This window comes from Oncorhynchus mykiss, chromosome 13 (genome assembly GCF_013265735.2).
Source record: "Oncorhynchus mykiss isolate Arlee chromosome 13, USDA_OmykA_1.1, whole genome shotgun sequence".
NCBI classification, from domain to species: domain Eukaryota; kingdom Metazoa; phylum Chordata; class Actinopteri; order Salmoniformes; family Salmonidae; genus Oncorhynchus; species Oncorhynchus mykiss.
In genome coordinates this window covers 40,971,159-40,989,567 of record NC_048577.1, presented here as the reverse complement: position 1 = coordinate 40,989,567, position 18,409 = coordinate 40,971,159, and the positions used below count along the sequence as shown (strand labels likewise).

At 43.5% G+C, this 18,409-nt stretch overlaps 1 protein-coding gene across 3 annotated transcripts; it reads right to left on the bottom strand.

Annotated features, from left to right (window-relative positions):
• Positions 1-185: 185 nt before the first annotated feature.
• On the bottom strand, positions 186-14,113 carry LOC110486372 (DNA (cytosine-5)-methyltransferase 1). 3 transcript variants are annotated; one of them, XM_021557909.2, is made up of 35 exons: positions 13,924-14,113; positions 13,144-13,186; positions 12,494-12,601; positions 12,095-12,344; positions 11,769-11,844; positions 11,585-11,687; positions 11,453-11,493; positions 11,310-11,364; positions 11,138-11,221; positions 10,821-10,930; positions 10,595-10,713; positions 10,341-10,433; positions 10,057-10,208; positions 9,657-9,844; positions 9,280-9,294; positions 8,834-9,017; positions 7,784-7,881; positions 7,299-7,452; positions 7,044-7,159; positions 6,749-6,950; positions 6,445-6,581; positions 5,127-5,306; positions 4,186-4,410; positions 3,793-3,985; positions 3,569-3,659; positions 3,291-3,425; positions 2,845-3,127; positions 2,591-2,732; positions 2,285-2,451; positions 2,007-2,184; positions 1,538-1,733; positions 1,079-1,242; positions 787-903; positions 590-701; positions 186-454 (listed from the first exon to the last, which is right to left on the bottom strand). In XM_021557909.2, exons 1-35 carry the CDS (start codon positions 13,968-13,970, stop codon positions 417-419), a joined length of 4,596 nt encoding a protein of 1,531 aa, XP_021413584.1. In that variant the 5' UTR covers positions 13,971-14,113; the 3' UTR covers positions 186-416. The 3 variants fall into 3 exon arrangements, with proteins under 3 accessions (XP_021413584.1, XP_021413585.1, XP_021413586.1); XM_021557910.2 differs by having other exon boundaries at positions 11,588-11,687; XM_021557911.2 differs by lacking the exon at positions 9,280-9,294 and having other exon boundaries at positions 13,924-14,112.
• Between the last annotated feature and the right edge of the window lie 4,296 nt (positions 14,114-18,409).

Sequence of the window (18,409 nt, the reverse complement as noted above, 5' to 3'; positions counted from 1 at the left end):
AGGTAGGTCAGGCTCGATGTAATTACTGCCATCATAATATTGTGCATGACTGGGGGGGGGACCACTAAAGTTTCCCTAGTCATGAACACAGCATATGCTTAAATTGATCAGATACTGTAAGTCTAGTTAATTGCTTAAGTCCCATGCAGATTTTCTTCTGTTTTAAAACTCTGATGCCAAGGAACTGCCATTTAATAAGAGCTTTATTTGAAATATTACAACATATAAAAACTACATACAATTTATTCACTTTCCAAACACGGTTAAAATCACATTTAAAAATCATAAACATGGAATGGTACTGCAGACTGGCCAGCTCATTTAAAAAATATGAGGAGCTCCTGTGGCGTGGTGGGCTTCAGAGTCTCCGGGGAATTTGATTCTCAGTGGAAAGGGGATTGGAATAGGGCCGGGCACTAGTCCGACACCTCCATCTTCTCCTGCTTCCCATTCTCTGAGGGAGGAAAATGACATTCATAGTATGGATACTGATGACACACTTCCCATCCACATTAAAGCCACTATCAGTAATTCATCAAAATGCCCAAATAGCAGTAACACCACAGGATGCACTTTGAGCAGGCCTAACCTTTCTCATTCTCTTTTGTATTGTCATTCTCTTCCTTGATCCGCTCTAAGACACACTTCTTGATCTCTAGTCCAATGGCTCTGGAGAGTGGTGGAGGAACAGCATTGCCAACCTGAGGGGGGGGGACACAGTCACTCAAGGCATTTTCTAGGAGGGGATTGAATTCTTGATGGAGAACAGAGACCCAAGTCCAGTACCTGTCTGTGTTTGTCTAGAACATTTCCAAAGAAGCGGTAGGTATCAGGGAAGCCCTGAGAGCGCGCACACTCCCTCACACTGACCACTCTGTGCTGCTCTGGATGCAGGACACGACCCTAAAACATGACAGGACATTTAGTACCCAAAGCACCCAACATTACAGCTCTGCAGGAGGGAGACCAATACATTTCTGTAGACTAGTATTTATAAACTACAACCACTGTACATGGCTGTGAAATGGTCCTAGCCATTCATCAATTTTGCTAGAGCTGGTACAGTATTAGATTTTACCTGCTTGCCCATGGGCTCAGGGTTGGTAACGGTGGTGCTGAAGAAGCCGTCCCACTCCAGCCTGCCGTAGAGACCGGCCCAGTGGTTGTGGCGGTTCCCCGTGTGGGGCAAACACCAGGGGATCAGAGTGTTGAACTGCCTGTCAGCAGGGTCACAGGGAACCCCTAGAGGACAGGACGACAATCAGAACATTTCTACAGACATCATTACAACAAACCCTTGGATTTGCCATCCAAATTACATTGGCCATCTGACCTGAAAAAGTGCTATAAAAATGAACAGGTTAAGACTATTTGTCAGAGTTATGAACACTCCAAGCACCCACTATTTTAGCAAAGAGGCTAAACTGATTAGGTTGCTAGGTGTTGAAGGTTGCTATTGTATTTAAAATGGAAACGGATGAAATCATTAAGCATTTAATAACATTTGTATGGCCTAAATATCCATAAAAGTGTGTACCTCCTGAACAAGTACAAACACCCCTCAGCGCTCCAGAGCTGCTGCGGCCATTCTTCTTGTCAGGGTGGGTGTAGCGGAGCTTCTTGGATGAGGTCCCGTCCCTCAGCCGGACCTCCATGTTGGGCAGGTCCCTCCAGTCAGAGCCAGGTGCTAGGGGGATGTGCCTCATACGGGCCGCTACAAGGGCACTCAAGTCCTGGGAACCAAAGAGGGACTTAGTTGGTTTCAGGGAAAGCTATCGTCCACCCATCCTCGTGACAGTTCTCATTTAACCAATGTCACAAGCATAACAGGCACACAAAAAAAAAATCTGCTCCCCAGGTGTGGTGCTCTTTGCTCCTGTAAAAACCAAACAGCTTTTCACTAAGCTGCACTGAGGCATCCAAGAGACTCCAAAGACCGAGTCACACCTATTCTAACAAGTTACTGCTGAGCCACCAGTTGATTGTAACTGAGGCAGCAGCTGTACCTTGCAGATGTGGTCTTTGAGGATGGGCTGGTACTGCGTGCCTCTGATCTGCCTCTGGAACCAGGACTGGGGCTCTCCGTTGTAGGAGATCTCCAGAGCAGACGCTCCGTTGCGGATCTCTGGCAGGTCAGACATGGTGTCCCTGACTGTGATGGTCCTGTACACACCGCCATTACCTCTGAAACAGGAAGGAACAAATCAGAAAACTAGACAACCCTCATCCTTCACATCACAAGCTATACAACCACACGCTTTTACATTGACTGGTGGCTGGTTACCGTGTGACGTTGCTGAAATATTTCTTGTCGTCCACCACCACGTTGAGAGAGCATGCCCGGGGAGCGAACACATGCAGGGGCTCTGGGTAGCGAGGAAGCTTCTCCCCAGGCGCGGCCGCCAGGATGATGGCCCTGCGCCGCGTCTGAGCTACACCGTACTGCCCAGCCTTGGGAGGAGTGGACAGCAGAGGTCAAGCTTAAGCATATCCCATGAATGACTTTCACAATAACTAAAAACATTGCGTAATACTGCAGACTATTGGATTCATCAATCAGAAAGAAACACGTCAGCTTAAGTTAACTCACCTGAAGGACTCCGAACGTGCACTGATAGCCCATGCGAACAAGACAGCGGAGAGTCAGTTTCAGGACCATGGAGCTTTTGAAGGAGACAAAGTTCCTCACGTTCTCAAGCAGGAAGAACTTGGGTCTGTAGTAGTCGCAGTAACTATAGGAGAATACACGTTAGGGGAAAGTATACAACTACACAGCAACCACTTAGACTGGAGCTTCTGTACTTGGCCAGATCAATAATATACTCCTACATATATTTAACTGACCTGAGATAAGACACCACCAGAGAGTTTTTGAATTTGGAGTAGGTTCTGGAGTTGAAGCGGTTCATGCCGCTGAAGCCTTGACAGGGAGGGCCTCCACACAGCATCTCCACATCTCCCTTCTGGGGCAGCCGCTGGCCCAGGGAGTTTGTCTTCTCTCCAGACATCACCAGCTTTAGCAGCACATTGCAGTCCTCTGTAAACACTGTGGTGCCCGGGTTGTTCAGTCTGAAGGCCTGGGCTGCTGGGTCCCACATCTCAATGGCCCACAGAGTCTCGGCAATACCTGACAGGTTGGGGCCAACAACAAATTGCAGTCACTATGTGGCCTGACAAACACTTAACATTACTCTTGTAACAAATTCTACCTGTATATTAAAAAAGTTCCCTCGTGGTCACAAACACAACTTAGACATTTCCCAAGCTGTTGAAGTAAAGAAACTACTAACCAGCTTGGTGGAAGCCTTCAGAGAGCCCACCGCAGCCAGAGAACACATCCAGGGTACGCAGCTTGGGCACCTTGGGGTCCTGAGGCTCCTGGTCTGGAGGCTCCTGAACAGAAGACGACTTCCCTTTGCCTTTACCTGGAGGGCAGGGGGTTTGGAGCCACAGTTACAACAGTAGTCAGAGAAGCCTCATGACAAGCCTAAACCTCTAATAGGCAAGAGGACATTTCAAAAGGTGAGAACTATATGACTGGCAATAAGTACCAGAGGAGAGTAGTTACCTTTGCCCTTCCCTTTCCCCTTGCCCTTGTTCACAGCAGAGCGGGCATGGTTGGGTGGGTCCTCAAAGCTCTTCGACTTGGCATTATAAGCCTTTGGGTGAGAAGGAGACCGATATTACCATCTTGAGCAAACTTCCGCAAATGAGCATCTCAGCTACTTAGCATGCAAGATTAATATGGGAAGTTAAAGTTGCTCAATTGCTTCTCATCTAGTCCGGCCTCACCTCAAGGAAGTAGAATCGGTCAGGTCCGCCTGAGGAGAAGTCCTGAACGGTCTCATTCAGGTCCTCTCCGTACTCCACACGACACCGGCCCAGCACCTCCGACATGTTGACTGTCACTTCCTCATCACTCCAGTACAACTGGTTGATGTCTGTGTGGTAACCTGCCTTCGCCCCCTTGTGAGTGTTCTCAGGCCTGAGAGGGTGAACATTAAGAGTAAAGTAAAACCACAGAATACAAAATTATATAGACATGCATATATTGGCACCAGTTCACCTCCTCACAGTGAAGATGCATTTTAGGCCGAAATTCTTATTGTACAAAAGTCACTAAATTTGACATGGATCCAAGGGGTCCTTTTCAGTTCTACCATGACATTTGACTTGGGCGCTCACCTGTAGAATTTGTACAAGCGCAGTTTGACTTCAGAAACGTCAGCCTTCCCGTTGCTGCGTCTGTGGCAGAAGATCTCCTTGATGCGTCCCACTCTGAAGGGCTCAGGGGCATCCAGGTTGGAGCCCTTGATGTAGTCTGAATGCTTCCTGTAGTACTCTGGGTACAACTCCTCATCCACATCCTCCTTCCTGTGAGGACGCTTCACTGGACTGGCTGCCTTCACACTGAGCACAAGAACATTTTATGGTAAGGGGAGATGTGTATATAAAAAAGTTTTTCAAAAGCTGATGTTGAATTTGCCAACACTAGGATTTGCCTGTGGTATTGAATCTTTCAGCAGGGACCCCAATTTTGCACCAGAATCTCTAGGGACCCACCCCTCCAAATCTAAACGACAAACTCAATACATTTAGATTTACATCAAATGATCTTCAATTCATAAGATTTATCCCTTAACAGATCTTTCCCAAAAACATTTGCCTACTGTCCCATACAATAACCTGTACTCTTAATTTGTTACAATAATTTGTTTTGTCGCGACCCCACCACAATTACCCCGTGACTCCGACTTTGAATATCACTGATGTAAGAGAATCAACAACGGGCTTTGCATCCTATGCAAATCATGAACGTGGAAGGTGTTCTACGATGTGCTAGCGGAGCCAAACTAAAGTGCCACAGAGTTGCATTATTGTCCAGAGAATGCAGAGTCCAGAGTTATTTATGCCTGTTATACCAATGCTATAAATGAACACATTTGCCACTAGAAATGTTTTCAACATCCACTGAAGTAGATAGCAAGTTTACGAGATCACTACATTAGTTCCCTTGGTGACTAAACAAACAGACTTGCTGGTTTAGCAAACCAAATATACCATTCAGAAACAAGTATTCAACAATGCCATGTATAAGCATCAGTATTCCTGGATGTTCCACTCACCTGAAGTTGTATGCATCAGGGGGCAGGTAGCAGCTGTCTCCCACTCTGAACTGCTCTCCCTTCAGGCAGGCCAGAGCATATAAGGCCTTGGAGTCATGGTCCTCATCCTTTATGGGTTCAAACACCCGAGGAGTCTCCTGTTCTTCCCTCTCCTCAGCCCTACTACAGCTGGCACAGAAGCTGAAATACAGGAGACACGGTAACCCAAGACAAACTTATTAATCCTCCTATCAAAATGTCAAACACTTAAAAGGTTCAGACATTGCAAAGTCAAATTCAAGGACTTTCAAGCACTGAATTGTAATTTGAAGACCTCAATTTGTAATGAATTGCAGTATAGAAGAAAAACAGCATTACCACTTGACAAGCCTTTCCAAAGGCACTATGCATTGGAATTCAACATTTTGCCATTTGAGATGTAGGGTATTGTATCATGTTTCTCAAACAAAAAAAACAACCACCCAACATGTCCCTTTGTATGTATGGCAAGCCAAGTTCAAGACAACATGTCCCTTTGTATGTATGGCAAGCCAAGTTCAAGACAACATGTCCCTTTGTATGTATGGCAAGCCAAGTTCAAGACAACATGTCCCTTTGTATGTATGGCAAGCCAAGTTCAAGACAACATGTCCCTTTGTATGTATGGCAAGCCAAGTTCGAGACAACATGTCCCTTTGTATGTATGGCAAGCCAAGTTCGAGACAACATGTCCCTTTGTATGTATGGCAAGCCAAGTTCGAGACAACATGTCCCTTTGTATGTATGGCAAGCCAAGTTCGAGACAACATGTCCCTTTGTATGTATGGCAAGCCAAGTTCGAGACAACATGTCCCTTTGTATGTATGGCAAGCCAAGTTCGAGACAACATGTCCCTTTGTATGTATGGCAAGCCAAGTTCGAGACAACATGTCCCTTTGTATGTATGGCAAGCCAAGTTCAAGACAACATTTCCCTTTGTATGGCAAGCCAAGTTCGAGACAACATTTCCCTTTGTATGGCAAGCCAAGTTCGAGACAACATTTCCCTTTGTATGGCAAGCCAAGTTCAAGACAACATTTGATGTCATAATAACCGTATATGGTTTTAAAACACCAGTTAATTGAAACTGCAGGAAAGAAATGAAAGTCCACATCAAACTACTCAGAAATTAAATCATTGGAGCAGAAGAGCTTATTTAAAAACCTAATTTCAAAATTACTTTTCAAGAACCACACGGAGGAAATGTCAGCTTTAAGGTATTCCAGTACTAGATTTTCAGAGCTCCAAATGTAAGTACTTGACAGCCCTATCAGCACTTTAAATGTCAATTATGACTCACTTGAACTTGCAGTCCTCTTGGGGTGTGAAGGTGGGCGGGGTCTCAAAGCGGGCACAGTCTCCTTCATACCACAGCTGGTAGAAGAAATTCTTCCCATTGTCATCGTCAATCACCTTGATGTCCTCTACCATGCCACCCTGGAAACACAGTGGTACGAAATACATCAGTGATGAGGTGCATGGAGTAGTAGCTGTATAGACAATTGGCATGACAAGGACCGTAGTAGTTGGAAAGACAGCGTGCACAGATCTGGGACCAGGCTGGCAACCCCGCTTAAAGAGCGATAAAGCCAATGAATTCTTACCTCCATGAACCAGTTGTCTGAGGGGGCCTTGTACATGACGTTGACCTTGCCCTCTACGTAGCTCAGCTGCATGTCTTCACAGTCCTCAACCAGGAACAGCTCCAGAGGGTCAGAGGACTCCCCCAGTACAGTATCTGTACCACGGCAAAACCAGTGGGCATGGAACCACTTCCCATTGTTATCCTCCCACAGAGATGTGATTCTGGAGACCCAAGACAAGACAGTCAACCCCTGAGCCATTCAGAAACCAATAGAAAAGGCCAAGTCAAGATTCTTAAACTGCTATAGAACCTACCTGGCCAGGTAGAGCAGGATTGATGGGTCATCAGAGCTGACAGAAACACAGTCTCCCACCTCTAGCACCTCATTGTCCATACGCGCCTTCATGTAGTACTGCTTCTTCCCCTCAGTCTGAACATAGGAGGGAAAGAACCTTTATCCCAAGTCAGTCAAATTACATACACATTTTTGATATTACAAGTCTAGTGTACTAAGGGATATTTTGACCAGTTTGAGGTTAAGAACTTCCTACAACACGAAGAGTACATACTTTGATAGAGTCTCCAACCCAGGTCAGCTTGCCATTACTCTGCTTCTTAGTCTTGGCCTTGGACACCTTCTTTGAAGGGGCCTTTACAGGCAATAACTCTTCCTCCTCTATGTTCTCATCATCCTCAGCTTCCTTTACTGCCAGGTTGGGGCATCTGGTGGGGCAATTACATTGATAAGAGAGCAGATCACATTAGCCAATGAGTTCAAGCCACCATACCTACAACATAAGCTCCCAATTTGAAATAAAGGGCTCTGAAGAGGTTCATTAGCTGGCTAGTGTAGCCCCATCCCCAGTTCCACCCCATGGCTCAGTTCACACTTAGTGGCAGTTTTTAACAGTCTCAGAACTGTTTAGTGTTTTCCAGAATGAGTTCATGGGAAGGAACAGTGTTCTGGAACAAAATGTTATGAGTGTTCAGAAACAGCCATGGCAGGAACCATTTATCTACGCAACTAAGGGGCACTAAAGATCAGCCAACTTACCTCCTCTTCTGGCAAGCCTGCTTGCTGCGACCACTACCGCCAAACTTGATCATGTCCTTGCAGGCTGAACACTTGCCACAGTCTGGAACGAGGCAAACCTGTAGACAGAGGAATGAGAACATGAGTGTTTTAAACTAGGGCATACCAAAGCTACATCATAGCCACTCCTCTTTCACCCCCAGCTTCCAAACTAACCCTGATTCAGATGACCATCCTACCCATGCTAGAATACAGAGTTGTAACTTACAGCTCGGCAGGTACGGGTGCTCTTGAGCGGCTAGATGTTACCATTCGGCCATCAGATTTGCCGCCAATGCTCCTTACAGGACACATCACTGCACTCTATACTCCTCATCTCTGTATACCTGTTGCAAGACCCACTGGTTGATATTTATTTATAAAACCCTCTAAAGCCTCACTCCGCCCTATCTGAGATATCTACTGCAGCCCTCATCCTCCACATACAACACCCGTTCTGCCAGTCACATTCTGTTAAAGGTCCCCAAAGCACACATATCCCTGGGTCGCTCCTCTTTTCAGTTCGCTGCAGCTAGTGACTGGAACGAGCTGCAACAAACACTCAAACTGGACATTTATCTCAATCTCTTCATTCAATGACAATATGGACACTTACTGACAGTTGTGGCTGCTTTGCATGATGTATTGTTGTCTCTACCCTCTTGCCCTTTGTGCTGTTGTCTGTGCCCAATGTTTGTACCATGTTTTGTGCTGCTACCATATGTTGCTTTCATGCTGTGTTGTCTTAAGTCTCTTTATGTAGTGTTGTCTGTCGTGATGTGTGTTTTGTTCATTTTTAATCCCAGCCCCCGTAGGCGGCCTTTTAGTAGGCCGTCATTGTAAATAATAATTTGTTCTTAACCGACTTGCCTAGTTAAATAAATGCTTCAATTATGAACAGGAGACCAATTAGTTGCATAAGAGTTTAACTAGTTTGCTTGGCAGAAGGTTTGCACTTATTCAAAGTGCAATTAAATAAGGCTCCCCCAAGTCTTGGCTCAACCTCATTCAGATCGGCACTTAGTAAGTTACCTCACAGACACCGCAGCGCTGGCGTTTGATTCCGCCATCCTTCTCATTCTGATCAATCTGGTCAGAGAAGAAAGTGTCAAAGATCTTGTAGACCAGCTTGGTGGTAGTCGCTCTAGTGGGCCCTCCTTTGCTGTCCCTCTCAATCTTGGTGGGATGGCGGATGGCCTGTCTTCTAGCAGCTCTCCTATGAAGGCAAAGAAGCAGGTGTTGGCCCAACGCAATCAATTATTATAATGTTAGTATAAAATGTAGTAATGCTGTGTTCAAGCTCTTGACAGCCAAAGCAGCCATGCTTTTAATAGGCATGCAGATTTTTTTAATGGCAAACAGCACAAATTGAGATGAGCTATACAGTTCACCAAATTGCTCTATGACAACACATTTGTTGCAATGCACACCAAACAAGCCAAGGATATTTTCAGACCGAAGGGCTGTAGAATACCTACCAGTACAACAGCATGCTGCATTAGGGAATGTCAAGAGGAGTGTTAAACACCAGGGATCAGAGGGAACAAACAGCAGGGAGACAAACATAACCCCCTTATTGTCCCCAACACAAATCCGCATGTGAACATACACAGCTCTGGTGGCTGGACCTTTAACTTTACGGTTTGAACATAAAATAAACCACAGCCAATTAGACTGAAGTGCATCTTCAATCCAGCTATTGACCGACAGTCTGACATTTTAACTTCATGCTAAGAGAGTTTGGATTCTCTTCCAGCCACACAGCCTAGTGAGAAGCAGACAGCACTACAGGGGGGTTGTGCTTATAAACGGCAAGTCTGTTGCAACATCAGACAATACCAGGTCCTATCATTACCTCTTTCCTAGGGTGACCCCAGCCAGCTTGATCAGGTCCCTCATGCAGGGGGTGACGATGATGGGCTGCTCGTCAGAGTCCCCGGCCTCGTCGTAGCTCTCCACCTGCTCCACCACGAACTGGGCGTGGCGCAGCAGCGTGTCCTCTGTGAAACGGTTGAAGTTCAGCCCAGCAGGAGGCACTGTGGTCTTAGGGGCAAAGAGGAGAGCTGGCGAGTCAAGTCAGTGCTGAAGCTGATGTTGCCATGTGTGAAGATTTGGGCCATTTTCATGAGACACCAAACAGAAAAATAACTACCTGCACTTATCCAATAATAAACTGTAGTGGCAACACTGAACATGTTGCACTAATAAACACGACCCTAGTCAAGCATCTACACCAAACGATCTTAGTATTTCACCTCAATCTTGTTGAGGAGGTCCTCATAGCTGACGTCAGGGTTCTTCTGCAGGAACTCCACCACCATCTTGCTCATGTAGATCTTCTCCTGCATCACAGCGAAGATGGGGGCGTACTCCTCCCTGGGATCCATCAGGATGTAGTCAGCAAAGGCTGGAGATAGAGAAGACGTCATGGGTTAGAGGTCTGAGTCACTATATACACACCATGAGTATAGGCATTAGGCTAATGTTTTAACGTTCAATCCACTTAAATAAACCTAAAGGAAGCTCTTGATTAGATTACCTGTAGTGAATCCAATTAAGGCTTTCTCTCCTCCGTCAAAACCAGTGATCCACCAGGCGTTGATGGGACCAAGCTTTTTGGCAGGAACCCCACCTAGAAAAATAGCAGTACAGTAGTTAGCCATAGGTACACCACTCAAGTATATCTTACATAAAATTATTTAGTAAAGATTGTAAATCAACTATGGTTGGAGGAAAACAAATATATATATATATATATAAACATTGTTAGTGTGAAAAAGGTCAGGGCCATACCATCCATGCAGGGGTTGTCATCATAGATAGGCTTGACTGCACAGCTGAAGTACAGCTCAACGTTCTTCTCAATGAGCCCAGAGTCAAATGGACACAGGTGGCCACGCTTGTCATAAACACTGCAACAAAGAACAGTTCACCTTCACCAAGGTGACAGCAAAAAACATGCACTAAAAAGCTGATGCTGTATACAATTTTGAAGGGACAGCATAGAGGAACCACTCACCAGAAGTTGGTAATCTTGTGCTGGGGTAGTTCCTCGTAGTTCTCAAAGCCGTCTTCGTTGGAGTCAAACAGAGAGAGGCGCTCGTCTGTTAACATTTCTGGCTCATCCAGCTGTAAGTATACAAACATAATCAAGAAAAGTCATTGTTTAACCAGTCAATCAATGAAACCATACCTAGAATAAATCCATATTGTTTTACTCTATGAAATCCTATTTAGTGCAAGTCATCATTCAACAAATATCCAGTTGGCCCTAATGACATGTTAAAATGGCACCTTATCCCATTTTCTTTAGTATTACAGCCTCGAGTTTCTCACCGCATTATCAGGATCTCCCTGAAATAACTTGAGGTCCGAGTCATCCAGATACTGCCTGCAGTCTGGACATTTAGGGGGTGGAGTCTGAAACAGGAGATGAGCATCAGTGACACTGACATGGCAACTCTGCTCCGAAATTATATAACAGCTTGAGCACAGGAATGAGCCTCACCTTAGCTGCAGCCACTGCCTTCATTTTCTCACTAGTGGCGTCCTCTGCAACTGGCCTGAGAAGAGAGGATGGAGACAGTCAATGCAAATTGGAGGAAGGGTGTGGCCAATTGAAGGGGGAGGTTAAAAGGTGAATGGTCTTACTTATTGTCTGGCTCCACTTTAAAACGCTTCTCTTCTTGTGTCTACAACAGAAAGAACTGATTAGGAGGTGCATTGATTAATAAGAGTAAATCACATGTCTGAGTGACAGGTGCCACACAATGAGATCCTCACCTCCTCTGTGTCCCGGTCTACTTTCTCCTTCTCTTCCACTTCTCTATTTGTAACCTCTCCATTCGTAACCTCTCCGTTCACCTCGTCAGACTTGCGCTTCTGACTGCAAGGGAAAAGTTTATTCATGAGCAGAATGCATAAGACCTTGAAAGGTTAAGGGAAACATAGATGAGTTCCTACTTACACTTTGGAGAACATTGATAAGATGGTGGGTTGTTTTCCGGAGACAGAGTTTCTTGTGACTCTGGAACCAGGAGATTCTGGACAAAAGTAAAGAAACAATGTTTTATTATTTAAGGATTTGGAATCGATTGCATCCATGTGCCTCAACACTTGGTCATTTCCCAAAATGTAAAGTTCTCTAAGATGTGTTGGGTTTTACAAGTTGTTTGATAAAACAATTAGATGGAACATCAGAACCAATCTTTCAGAGCATGAGACATCACAGAAAATGGATACTGTATAGATTAATCAAGGGAGAAATTGATGTTCCCAGCCACTCCTACTCACTCTTGGGCTCAGAGTCTGACTTGCTCTTCCGTCCTCCCTTGCCTTTGGGGGCAGAAGGAGACTTCATGGCATCAGCCTCTTTGGTGTCCATGATTACTTCTTCATCCTCTTTCTTGTGAGAGTCACCATTTGCTGCAGAGCCATTTGTTTTGCCATTCTTGCAGTTCTGCGCCACAACATCACCGTGTGAGCCATTCTCCACACACAGCTCACGTCCCAAAAGGGCCTTCACCTTAGAGAGGTAGCCATCCTGAGGGGAACATGTAGGCCCTGGTCAAAAGCACTATATAGGAAATAAGGTGCCATTTTGGACAAACCCAAAGATACTATTTTTATGGAGTGAGAGATGGGCCAGAGTGAGTGGATTCATTAGATTGACAGGATGCAGCCACAACTCACCATTGAGATCTCTGAACTCTTCATCTTGGCTTTCAGGCTGCTGAGCTGGTCCTGGGCATCCGGATGCAGGAAGTCCTGCACCAACTTGACCTTTTCTTTGACACGGTCCTATGAGTTAAATAAACTGGTTTAAGACATGCTTTGGAAGGTGCTACCCATCTACGTTATTTTAAGTGCTTAGCCACAAGCTGTTCACTCACCTACGGTGAGGAAGACAATCGAGCATGAGGTCTTATACCAACAAGCTCCGAGACAGTTTGTAGCTACAAGCCATCAGAATGCTGAACACTAAGCAGCCCTCCACACATATGCACTCATCCACACGATTTTATGCCACACATTAAATAATGCACAACGTAAACACTTGCCCCCCAATCCCCAAAACAGGTGTAAATATTAGACTGCAGATTGTGCATTCTTGTATTATACTTATGTTAAAAAGTTAATTTTAGTCTGAGCCATTTACTTTCGCTTATATTATTTCTTATTGTCGAGAAGGAACCTGCAAGTACCGTACTAATACAACTTCACAAAGGGATAGTCATGATCGGCTTTCTGGACATTAGTCAACGTTTGAAATAACAGAACACGTAAATAAGTCTTTAGCATTCGAAACCAAAATGTCCAACTTGGTAGTTCATGTCACTCACCTCATCGGAGATCCCATCTTCATCTTTTTCCAACACCTCCAGCCTGTAAACAAAAAAACAGAGTGTTACCCACTCGCTACAATGATCTAAACATGAACATAGTCAAATCCAGTATATTAGCATGGCACAACTTGTTGACAGGTCGCTAACGCTAAATGTTAACGACATCTAGCTGGACACTTGATTGTGAACCTGACATGATTTTGAATTCCTATCCTAGCTACTGTACCAAGCATCGAACAAGAAGCCAGCTAGTTAATGTCTGTTTACAGCATGATAACAATGTAGATAGCAACTCAAAACGGCTAGCTAACATTTCACAAATAGTCGATGATCGCTAGCAAGCTAACAATTAACGCGAACGTTAACATTAGTTAGCCAACTAGGAAATAAAAACATGCATGTATTCAATATTGAAGTGAGAGGCAACAGCTGACATGAGCCAAAATGTATTATTTGGCGCCAAATCTATTCCCAAGCACAACGCATCTTTGGTACAGTTAAATAGCTAGACATGGCATAGGACAACCGTGGAAGATGCTAGCTAGTTAGCTATCCATCCAGTTAGTAGAGCCGTTTCAGCGTGGCAACATTAATTCGCAGTATTGTGCATGGAATGGTAGATCGTGTGATGCGGTGAGAATTAGAATACCCCATGCCATGCATGTGTGCTTATTTGACAGGACAAAGGGTGAACTGAACGCAGTGTGCTGCAAGCTAGCTAGCCGAACATGACAGCACTGCAACATTACATTTGCGCTAGCTAGCTTGTAACGTTACCTTTTCCTGACATCCACTGGCAGAAACAAGGAGGTATTGGCTGGCATTTCAAGTGTGAGCGTGATAGACTAAAATATAAAACTCGTTTAGATAAAAACAAGGAAAGACAACAAAGAATCGTTAAAACTATGAGGTAAAATCAGAGCTCTCTGAAAAACAATGTGTGTGGCATCTGATTTAGGCTAGCTATATGCAGTTCAGGCGCGCGGGGCCGTCTTTTCGCGCGGAAACCCGGGCATTTTGGGCTTTACCATTACGTTGATGTATAGGTGAAACGCATGGAGAATATGGGATCAAATTTCATTAATACATGTATCGATTAAGGTTTTGAACAACTTTTACATTAATAGTTCAATTAAATTATACATTAGCATTGGCTGTTTGTTTCATAGTATGTTTTCACCTCTCTATGGAATATTTTAAATTGTTGACACCCCCATTGATTTGCATACTACAAAACTTCGTTCACCACAATGTACATGATTTAGCGAGGGAAATCAAGGAACGACACAAATGCAATCGGATTGATAGTGATAATGGTTGATATATATATATTTTTTTATCAGAGACATAGCTGGCTTTATACATGTATTTCTTATGATGACCTGCTGTACAACTAACGCCTCATGTCCACGAGATGCCGCAAACTCTTTGACATTGAAGTCATTCAATGTCAAAGGAGCAGTACGCACGCTACGTTAGGGATGCCGCACTAGGTGGTGGTGTGTTCTGTGTACCATGCGTTCAATATTTTCAAAACGCATATGCATCTGGTGGACATGGGGCAACTTGGCAAACGCACGCGGGGGAGTGGTTTGTTTATTTATGGGTCATTTCAGTGGCAACAGAAATTGTATTTGAATTCCATATTTTTTTATTTGTATCTTGAAATTGAATATTATTTTATTTTGTAACGCACAAATTTTATTCATAAATTGAACTTATTTAATGATTTCAAACTGAATTTAATTAATATTGCATTCAGTTTTAAAATTCAATTGAATATTACAATTAAATATTTATATATTTAGTTTCAATGTTGTAGATATTGCATTCACTGTCTGTGTACCTGGTTTGCAAACTATAATTTAAAGTTGATATAAATTCATATATTAAACTTCTCAGATGCATTCAGATTTCAAATTCAGATTGAAAACCGGAGACAACATCCTGGTGTTTTACAGTGCTCGACTTGGTCTGAAATAGGTGCAAGTACTCAATTTGGGTGCAGGTACTGTTTATATTTAGGTCCAGAAGCTCCACAATACTTCTGAGCTAATATTTTCTAAAGTAACAGGAGCTCAAGCAGTAGAACATTTGAAATGCTGGTACTCAGCTCTGGTGCGCTCCTGCCCAAGTCAAGCGCTGCTACTTTGCCAGCCAGGAAAGGTAGAGGAGGACAGATTAAAGACTGTGTTAGCACACTTAGCTAAAGCCTATAGAGACCCACATTTGGAAGTGTCATAATACCCATAAAACCTAGCAGTCAAACAGGGAATTTTTTTTCATAGGGGATTTTAGAAACACTTAAAAATAAGGGCTGTGTTTTGTGTAGGCTTACCCTGGCGTGACGTTTTGTGTAGGCTTACCCTTGTGTGACGTTTTGTGTAGGCTTACCCTGGCGTGACGTTTTGTGTAGGCTTACCCTGGCGTGACGTTTTGTGTAGGCTTACCCTGGCGTGACGTTTTGTGTAGGCTTACCCTGGCGTGACGTTTTGTGTAGGCTTACAATGGCGTGACGTTTTGTGTAGGCTTACCCTGGCGTGACGTTTTGATAACCCTTTAAATCTCTCTCGGAGAAGTGACTTTTATCAACATTTTAGTCTCCATTTACTCTCAGATTACAAAAATTTGCATCAAAGTAGACATCATGAAAGACTACAATTCCCTGCAAGCTCCTGCACATCATCTCTATCTGACACCTTTGCTAACAGGTATTACATCAATTTAAAACTTGCACAAGACAGTTTGCAGAATTGTCCATTTAAAGACATTTTGCCAATTTGTTCATTACTACATGGTAGTTAATCTAGAGATTCTTAGCTTTGCCTCGATTATGCAGTCTCATCCAGATCATCATGGCATTTGTAGTTCATTAGTATTTCATTTTGGGGGATTAAATACAGGCAAATGTATTGATAAAAGTCACCTTGTCCTATGGTGATTTACAGTTATCAGAACGTCACAACAGGGTAAGCCTACACAAAACGTAGACCTTATTTCATTAAGTGTTTCTAAAATCCCCTATGGGGAAAATGAACAGTGGAAAACGATAAGAACCATTTTCCCATTTTGACCACTAGGTTTTTAATGGGTATTATGATTCACACTGTGGTACTCTATATGGATAAATTCAGGAAGTTCAAAAGGACTGCACCCTGCTTGGTTAACAAGTACCGCTTAAAGTACCAGGGCCCTCATTTATTGATGTTGCGAAGAAAAGCTTCAAAATTTAGCAATTGCTCGTATGCTTGATTTACACACCTGTAAGTATTTTGCCTTGATAAATCAGACACGTTCTAAAACACTGAGCTAGTGCACGTAAAGTCTCATTTACATAAAGAAACACCCTAAATGACCATTTATGGTCACAAACCTTCCCTTTAAAGCTGCAAGAAATGTCACTAATTTCTGTTCGCCAACATGGAGAAATCAAAGAAGAAAAAAAACAGGAGGGCAGAGTGACTCTTCACTGTCTGCTGTGGACCAGCACATTGGCAGCATAATTGGAGAGGTCTCACATGGAACCCAAACCGGTTGCCAATCAAGCATAAATGTATTTTTTCACCCCACGCCAAACGCATGTTAAAATATCAAAACAAACTCTGAACCAATTACATTACAAAAAGCATTAAACCTTTATGGCTATTTAGCTAGCTTGCTGTTGCTAGCTAATTTGTCCTATTTAGCTAGCTTGCTATTGCTAGCTAATTTGTCCTGGGACATAAACATTGAGTTGTTATTTTACCTGAAATGCACAAGGTCCTCTACTCCGACAATTAATCCACACATAAAACAGCCATCGGTTTCTAGTCATCTCCTCCTTCCAACCTTTTTCTTCTCTTGACTTTATATTGTGATTGGCAACTTTCATAAATTAGGTGCATTATCGCCACTGACCTCGTTCGTCTTTCAGTCCCCCACGTGGGTATAACCAATAAGGAGTTGGCACAGGGGTACCTGCTTCTATAAACCAATGAGGAGATGGGAGAGGCAGGATTTGCAGCGCGATCTGCGTCACAAATAGAACTGACTTCTATTTTAGCCCTTGGCAACGCAGACACTCATTGGCACGCGCGAGCAGTGTGGGTGTAATAATTGAATAATATAGATTTCTAAATTTATTTTGCTACACGAGCAATGTAGTCAGCCTGTGATGCAGTCCTGAAACAAGAAGAGATCAACACATCAATTATTGGACTCAAACAGCAGCTGGAGGATGTATGCAACGGCCTGATATAGAAATCAATCATTGAAAGAACTTGTTGATTGTGTCAAACATGTGAGACAAATTCTGGCGCAATGTAAATGTGTTTTCCTTGTCGATTTGATTACAATATTTGGAAGAACAGATACCTAAACCCGGTGTATGATATTGACTCTGGTCCTCAGTGCTAGGGCTATGGGTGGTGGGAAACACTCCCTGTCAGGCATGGGCTCAACAGGTCTCAGTTGGTCATTCAGTGGAATGACATTTTTGATTGCAATGTTGTGGAGCACACTGCAAGCCTTGACAATGTAGAAAACCTAAAAAGGAATTGTATTGTCATTTGAAGATATGTCATTTCATAGGCATATGAAATTGGTATTTGTATTGCAGTGTGCCTCTTGTCCCAGACAAGCACAGCTAACGTCCTTTCAGCAGGCCTATGGTGCGCTCCACTGTTGTTCTGGTGTGTGTGTGGGCTTGGTTGTACCTTGCCTCTTGTTGGTTTGAGGGCCCAGGATGATGTCTCCGGTTTTGAATCTGAATTTAGAAAACTGAATCTGAATGCATCTGAGAAGTTGAATACAGTGCATTCGGAAGGTATTCAGACCCTTTGATGTTACAGCCTTATTCTAAAATGTATATAACATATATATATATATATATATATATATATATATATATATTTTTTTTTAATCTAATCAATCTACACACACTACCCCACAATGACAAAGCGAAAACAGGTTTAGACATTTTTGCAAATTTATTAAAAAAAATAATTTAAAAAAAACATGATTTACATAAGTATTCAGACCATTTGCTATGAGACTCAAAATTGAGTTTAGGTGCATGCTGATCCATTGGTCATCATTGAGATGTTTCTACAACTTGATTGGAGTCCACCTGTGGTAAATTCAATTGATTGGACATGATTTGGAAAGGAACACACCTCTCTATATAAGGTCCCACAGTTGACAGTGCATCTCAGAGCAAAAACCAAGCCATGAAGTCAAAGGAATTGTCCGTAGAGCTCCGAGACAGGATTGTGTCGAGGCACAG